Raw genomic sequence first — 8,450 nt, forward strand, 5'->3', positions numbered from 1 at the left:
AAAAAAAAAAAAATGGTTGAGGGCTACTTAGGAAGCTGGTAGAGAACCCTTGTCCTTAATGGAAGCCCAGTGGTCCTGCTAGGGTCCCTGCTCAGTAAGTGAGATTTGACAAGTCCTTCATCATCTCTTCTCATATGTAGAGAGGAAACTCATATTTAGGTGGGGTGACTTGGGGAACTGAGAATTCTCAAAAGTTCCTTGTGTTAAGCAGTTTGGTTCATACCTACATGCCTTAGCCAATTGACTCCTTGTCCTGAAGTAGATGCCTTCATTTATATGTTTATTATTTTGGTGCTGGAGGTTGGGTCTAGGGCCTTAGGCATACTAAACCAGTGTTCCATTGTTGCTACAGGCTCTCTCAGTTCCTGTCCTCATTTTATACTCAGGGCAAATGAGGATCTAGAACCTGTTGCCAAGGCTTTCTTTCAAAATGCAATTAGGTTCATGATATTGTCTGTGTGCTGTAAAAGAAAGTGGAGTGTGCAGTAGTACATTTTATCAGCAGCTCCACCCTTAAAGTTTTAAATGCTTGGTCATTTGTGGACAACATTAAATAACCAAAATAACCAGGTAAGTAAGAATCCTCTATCACCGCTGTCATTTAGAAGTGTCTCTTGACGTTAAGAGTCACACAGACCAAAGTTAATAGAGTATTACTGTAAAAACAGCACAGCAACTGATGTTAAGGACAGCATTACCAAGTGGCACACCATGAGTGTAGCCTTTTCTCCTAAACATGAACATATGCAATTTTCTCCTTTATTATAATCTGGTATGCTTCAGTTTCAACAATAATTTTCTTAGAAAAACTTCGTTAAGGAAAGCAGTCTCACATTCTAAGACAGTTCATTTATGTCCAGAAAGTACCGGGCACATAGTCTTTGAACTTAACACATACAAAATGCAGTTCCAAGACCCTTAGCTTCCAAATGAAAGGGAAAACTAAGTGTTGCTTTTTGGTTAACAGGACTCAAAAAGAACGTTAGTGAGATTTCTTCCTACTGACTGGTTCTAATTTGCACTCTTAAGTCATCAGCTTTTCAGAAAGTTCAAATTATCCCCCCTCCCTAATTGAGAGATTCACAATGCTTCTCATCTCTATCCCTTAGCAGTGGTTTTTAGTAATGTTTTACGGTTGTCTGAGGAGACAGTTTACTTCTATTGAAATTAACCAAACTACCACTTTTAGGTAGATGCTGTTTTTGAGTTCATACAATATGATTATGACCTAATTAAAGTGACAAATAACAGTTTACTGTGTATAACGCTTGCCTAAACATGCTTGAAGCCCTGTGTCAGATCCCCAGTATTGGGAAATGGAGGCCTACAATACCTTCTACAGATGATCATGGGCATCACAAGGAGTTAACTCACTTTGTACCTTCTTTCCTTCAGGGAGGCATGGGTAGAACTCCTTATTTCATTTATATACTGTAATTTTAGTCTTTAAATGTATAGCTATAATTTCTATGGTTCTTTCTACATAAACCTGGGTTTAAATATGAACTTTGCGTAGTGTCTTGAATTACTTTTGTTTCTAATTTGAAAGAAAAAACTTACTATAAGTTATATTAGATATTCTGGAAAAACAGAGGGGAGATTATTTTTTACCCTCTATTTCATACTATTGTCCCAGTTATGTTAACTTTCCATAAATTAATTGAAAGGAATAAGTATCAATGACAACTTCAAGAAATCCCTTCATTTTTATTACTAGCACAATTTAGCAAACAAAATGAGACGTTAAAAAAAACTAGGTTTATAATAAGTAGGTTAAAACAGTCTAAGATTGTTATAAAATATTGCAAAGTAATACACAGTAGCATTTCTCTACAGGGAATTTTAAAAATAATTTAAAATAATAACAGTCCACATTTGTAAAGCAAAGTACACACATTATTTAATTCCTACAGTAAAACCCTGTGAGCTAACTGGCATGATCTTATTTCTATAGTCCAGAAGAATAAGCAAGTGGCTTGTCAAAAAGTTTCACAATATTTTCTATTTAACCAGCATACTTCTCTATTGCAGCTTCTCAGAGCATGTTCTCACATGAACATAAGGTGGCTGATTGGAAATGATAGTATGTCTTTGGAAAAAGTTTTTTCATTAGGGCCCTTGGTACCTCAAGTTCTTTGTGCTGTCATCAATATGCCTGGTTTCAGCTAGGGAACAAAGTGAAGTTATGGTTGACAATTGAGTTATGTTATGCTTGAAAATGGAACCCAGTGGAAAACAAGTTGGGTTAAATTAATAATTCTCACCAGGGATCATCATACGGTCTACAGACTATGTTCCTCTGGCCAAATCATACCACCATCTGTTTCTGTAAATAAAACTTTATTGGAAAACAACTATAGTCATCCTTTATAGACTCTTCATTTTAGCAATGCAGAGGCAGAGATGACCGGAGGCCTGTAGAGCCTAAAATATTTACCTGTATAGATATTACACAACAGCTTCCTGAGCTATGGAGTACATGATACTGAAGAACTACCTTGACTAATTTTTATGAAAGATGCTGGTCTTCTACCACTGAGCTATATGCTTAGCCCTTACCTTGGGTGATTTTAGTCAAGTAGCTTATGCAGAGAATCAACAATGAGAACAAACTCTCAAAAAAATTGGAATAATTGGATAAGTTTTGGCAGAATTTTAAGAGAGCAGTAGTATTTTGTCTCTTAATTTTCTTAAGTACTACTAGGAAGAGGTTTTGGGATTTTTGTGTAAGCTATGTTAAGATATTCCAGGTGTGGTAGTACACACCTTTAAAATCTCAGTGCTCAGGAGACAGAGGCAGGCAGATCTTTGTGAGTTTAAAGCCAGCCTGGTCTACATACTGAGATCTAGGCCATCCAGGAGCTACATAGAGAAACCTTGTCTCAAAGATATCACTTAAGAAAAGCAGTGGATTGTGAGAAACTCCTACAAGGCTACCAATGCCATTAGTTTTGTTTTGTTTTTGTTTTTTTTTTTCCTGGAAACTTTTTTCATTTGGATGATTGATCTCTGAACTTTGATTCAAATATTATAAAAATGATCTGTTTTACATAGTCCCCTCGAGCACCAATAGAATTACATTGTTATGCAAACCCTTATTTCCTTCGTTCATTTAATTCAGCAGTTTTTAGCATGCTCTAACATTTTGGTTATTTATTTTTGGTCTTTAAAAGTTTCAAAAAGTTTGACATTTATATCACAAGTAAAGAATATTTGTTATAATAACTGAGAAACAGAAAATATTTGCTCAGTGAAGAAAACAAAACTTTTAACTTGGCTGCCTAAAGAGAATAATTCTTAATGATTTTGTTGTATATACTTGCTAGTGTGTGCATATATGTATATGGTTATGATTGTAAACTGTCAGGGAAAACGAACTCAGGTTTCAAGGGTTTGCTAATTTCCAAAATATACTTATTCCCATCAAGTCTAACCAAGATACTGCTTGTTTAATAACTTAGTTATACAGTTTTTATTTAACAATTTGTACTTTTGAGTCAGGGTAATTCAGTTCTGTCATTCTTCTGTTAGTAGGTATGTATGTATGTATGTATGTATAGTTTGTATACATTTATGTGTAAAATTTTCTCTTATAAATTTGCTTCCCTTATCAAATATGATAAACTATTTTACAAAATATGATAAATATATTTATTTTTATTAAGTTAGATGTGTTGGGAATTGAGACTAGGGCCTAACACATGCTAAGCAGACTGTGTTAAGCTCAGTATTTTAATTTTTAAAATTTTGATTGATTGACTGTGTGTTTGTGTGCATGTACATGTCTTGGTGTTTGTGTGGAGGTCAGAGGACAACTTAGGAGGGTCAGTCCTCTCTTTTTACCATGTGAGAGAGACCCAGGTATTAAACTCAAGTGCTAAGGGTTAGCAGCAAGCACCTTTACCCACCAAGCCATTTCACAAGCCCAAAAGTCTTGTGTTTGTCTAAGCTATCAGTTTTGATACCTACATAGTATTTTAAGTGAGTGGATGTGCTTTGATATATTTAATTTCCCTTACATTTTGAGGACCTCTAAAACAATCCCATTATTTTGCTATTACAAATTATGCTGGTTTAAATTCTTTTAGTAAGATTTCTTTGTGAACTAGTATATCAGAAGCTATCATGTGAACCAAAAGTACAACATAAATAATGTTTTGTTACGTATTATACTTACTCAGTCAATGCCCCAATTACCCCATCTAGATAGTGAACCCCTCTGAATGAATGGAGTTGGAGTCTCCAGCTCTCTTAGTAAAATACTTTTGCTATCATCACCTCTTTGAGAATAAATACCATGACCATTTTATTCTGTCTTCTATACTTTGCTTCTTTCAATGGTTCAGCAGTATTGAGGGGTGTTCAGTTTGGAAGAGATGAGCTTGAATTCATGAACTATACTTAAGAATTATAATTTTCTTCTGAACAAAGTAGACTGCTACACTAGCATGTCTTGATATAATATATTAAAACATATTTGATTACATATATGTTACAAGGGAGTAGACTTCTCTCAAACATAAACTACACACAAACACCCAAGAAACAATTGAACAAAAGTAATAATTATGAAATCTGTCCTTTGTGCTCACCAGAAAGGTTCTTATATTTCTTTTTGTGCATCAAGGGCTTTACTATTTCAAATTACAAATGTACTTAGGTTGTCATACATACGTCCAGGTGATAATATAAAGTTAACAACATTCAATAAAGCTGATGAAGCCATAAAATCTTGTAGCATTGTAAGATTGTTGCGAAAGTGCCCGTTTCAGGACATAAAAATCTTTCAGTGTTAAAACCCAAGGCCATGAACATTCTTCTAACTCTTAGGAAAAATCTGTTTTTTTCCCAGCACTTCATTATGTAAGTTTTTGAACACATAAAAGAAAATCTTACTGACTTACACACTCAAGGACCCTCAAACTAAATTCTACAATTTACATTTTGTTTCATATATCTTTCCATCTCTTCATTCATCAATTCAATCTCAATCTTTCTCTTCCTCTCTCCCCATTTCTCTCTCTCTCTCTCTCTCTCTCTCTCTCTCTCTCTCTCTCTCTCTCTCTCTCTCTCTCTCTTATTTGTGTATGCTTCAGAGTAAATCATAGGCATCAGTACTTTTTCTTTCTGTCAGTATCTATTATCTAGAGAGGAAAATTTTAGCCACTAGTGAAGGATCTGTTCCTAGAGTAGGTTTGGGATCCTTTAAATAGGATATTTGCGAAAGCCTGGGCAAGTTGATATTTGCTTGTGGCCTATATGGGCTTATGAGGGCTAAGAAATATGTAATATGTTATGGTCTTCCAGTGAAATTCTAAATAACAAGCAACTCTGTGCTGTACACTTGTCCAACTTTATTCATCTTAATGATCCCCACCCCCTCCAGCCCCTTACTATAGCCCAGGTGCATCTGTAGCTCAACTGCAGTTCATCTGCAGCTTATTATGTAGCCCACACTGGCCTTGAACTCTTGACAACCACTCTGCCCCAGCCTCTAGACTCCAGACTGAGCCTGTGTGTGTGTGTGTGTGTGTGTGTGTGTGTGTGTGTGTGTGTGTGTATGTATGTATGTATGTATGTATGAATATGTATATATGTGTATATGCATATATGTGTATATGTACATATACACACACACCCATATATATGTATATGTACATTCACATATTAAACTAGGATGGTTTGTGACATTGGTTTTATGTAGAACCGTGGAACATTTATACACAAACAGCATTATACCTTATCAGTCCTCTTTCACAGCAGGATGACAGGGTCTTTTCTCTATTTTATGATTGAGGGGAAAAGTTCAGGTAAGTGCTTTACCTACAGTTGCACAGTTAATGTTTTGAGAAGAAAACCAAGCATTTTTGAGGGTCTCTAGAGAGTGAAGTATTTCCCATTCTCTAATTTTCATAGCTTTGGTAGCTTTCAATGTTCCCTTTGCTTGATTCTCAATTCTTATTGGTCTACTGGAGGGCTTGCAGAAAACCAACTCCTTAGAATTGATCCTGAGAGTGAATGATTTGGAGAGATTTATAATAGCCAGGCAGGGGTTTAGAATCAGGCTAAGTGAAAATAGGATGACTATGAGAAAGCACAGAATTCTGCCAGTCATTAGAGTCTCTGACTCATTGATTTGTTTCTAGGTGTTGTGAAGTCTTTTGCATCTACTGTCAATCCAACCAGAATGAAGAACCTTATGTGAGCATCACTAAGAAACTACAGATGCCAAAAGATGGCCTTTCAGAGGAGGTTGAGAAAGAGGTCGGCCAAGCAGAAGGAAAGCTTTTTACTCACCGTTCTGCATTCAGTCGGGCATCAGTGATACAGGCTTTCCTAGGCTCTGCCCCACAACTGACCCTACAACTGTATATAACTGTCTTGGAGCAGAACATCACTACTGGAAGATGTATGTATGCATGCTTTTTTTGTTAAAAAATTCTGTTTATAGTTAGGGTTCAAACTGAGAAGCAAAACAGTTTTTATTCAGATAAAATCAGTTTATATGTTCATTTGTTCTGAGTCTATGCTCTATTTGCTAACCTAAAATCCCAGTGAGTTAAAATAATAACACATTTTGGGGGCAAGAGGGGTTTATAAATCTGTATTTTAGGCAGAGTTCAAAAGGAAAAGTTCACTTACTCTAGTATAGACCAGTTGAAGGGGCTCAAATATGTGGGAGCTTTAAATCATTGAAGACTGATTTACTGACATGTTTTTGGACTCTTCAACTCTTCTCCATGTGGAAAAACTGTAGATTTCCTTATAACATGGTACTGCTTGCAAGTGTGAAACTGTGTCATCTTTTGTGACCTTGGCTTAGGAATCATGGGAGAAAGATCCATGATAACTGGAAGGTCCTTCCTTCCTTCCTTCCTCCTTCCTTCCTTCCTTCCTTCATTCCCTCCCTCCTTCCTTCCTTCCCTCCTTCCTTCCTTCCTTCCCTCCTTCTTTCCTTCCTTTCCTTCCTCCTTCCTTCCTCCCTTCCTTCCTTCTTTCCTTCCTTCCTTCCCTCCCTCCCTCCTTCCTTCCTTCCTTCTTTCCTTCTTTAAATGCAGTCTAATGCATAGAACAAATTCAATAGTTTTAATATATTTGCAGTGTTGTGCCATGCTAACTGTTACCTATCATATTAGATTCTAAAATCTAGAAAAATGTTATCATATCAAAAAGAAACCATGAACATATAGATCTTGTCAGATTATAAAATCAAATAGAGAGTTCCCGTAAGAGGAGGATATAACCAGGTGGGCTTGGTGACCTGCCTGTAATTCCAGTTGTGGGAGGCTAAGACAGAATCTCCAGAGCAAAGTGGCTAGTAAGACTGTATTGGTGAGCTCTGGCTTGGATTGAGAGATCTTGTCTTAGTAAATAAGATAATAAAGTGATCAAGAGTGTGTCTAGATATCGACTTTAGGCCTTTATGTGCATGGCCATACGTGAGCACATGTAAACATGTACACACACATAAAAATGAGAAAAGGTAAAAGGACATATTCAGTAAGGTGAGCTGTTTCCTAATATGGGCATTTCTGCACTGAACATCAGAGTTCAGTAGCTACCAGTGGCATCATAAAGTATGTTGTAACAAAGTCCTCTCAAGGATAAACACATGGTGGGTGAGAAGGTTGGTTACTTGGAGAGACTCAGGCCAGCAGAGAGGTGCAGCTGAGCCAAAACCACCACTCAGGCACCATGGCTGGGAAAAGGCAAAGACGGAAGATATCCCGCTCCACGAGAGCTGAGCTTCAATTTCCTGTTAGCCGTGTAGACCGCTTCCTACGAGACGGACACTTTTCTAGGCGCCTGAGCTCTTCTGCACCTGTATTCTTCGCGGGTGTGCTGGAATACCTGACGTCCAACATCCTTGAACTGGCTGGTGAGAAGGCCCACATGAGTGGCAGGAAGCGCATAACTCCAGAGCATGTATGTCAGGTGTTACAGAACAATGACCAGCTATGCCAACTCTTCAAAGAAGACAGGAAATCTGAGTTTGAGTCATCAGAACCCAATGAGAACTGATGCCTGGGTCTCAAAAGTCTGGAGGTCCACTGTACCTTCAGCCTCAACCAGCCCCAGTGTCCTACTAGCTGGGGAACTAATCAAACGTGCTATTAAAGCATCTAAACCTAAGCCAGTGATCCTGACTCCTTTTGGTTTTTCATTTAGAGCTGGAGGTGGCCATGAACCACCCAGGAGGGTGATGGTGGGTTTGAAGGTGTGGTTAATGTAGGGAACTTGATTTCCAGGGGAAATTTCTAATAGGGGCTATGTAGGCAGTGGTCTTGGTGAGAGGAGGGGGTGAGGTATAAGGGGTTGAGGTGTAAGCACTGTTGACCCCGGTGGCGGTAGAAGAATTTGGCTAAGGTAGAGGGCAAAGAAGCTGTCTTGGTACTCTGTGATTAAACAAGGCCTTGGGAGGCCAGGAATTTGATTTCAGCCTCCCAGGC

General features: G+C 37.7%; 2 protein-coding genes across 2 annotated transcripts in view; both read left to right on the forward strand.

Annotated features, from left to right (window-relative positions):
• Xk (X-linked Kx blood group) overlaps positions 1–8,450 on the forward strand; it is a 41,999-nt gene that overhangs the window by 1,667 nt on the left and 31,882 nt on the right. Inside the window, exon 2 of the mRNA XM_031339617.1 lies at positions 6,147–6,409. Within this exon, the coding sequence (XP_031195477.1) occupies positions 6,147–6,409 (263 nt within the window). The remainder of the gene's footprint in view (positions 1–6,146; positions 6,410–8,450) is intronic.
• On the forward strand, positions 7,610–8,138 carry LOC116069286 (histone H2A-Bbd type 1-like). The gene has a single exon (XM_031339851.1). It carries the CDS (start codon positions 7,696–7,698, stop codon positions 8,020–8,022), a length of 327 nt encoding a protein of 108 aa, XP_031195711.1. The 5' UTR covers positions 7,610–7,695; the 3' UTR covers positions 8,023–8,138.

Source organism: Mastomys coucha, chromosome X, assembly GCF_008632895.1.
Source record: "Mastomys coucha isolate ucsf_1 chromosome X, UCSF_Mcou_1, whole genome shotgun sequence".
Lineage (NCBI taxonomy): Eukaryota > Metazoa > Chordata > Mammalia > Rodentia > Muridae > Mastomys > Mastomys coucha.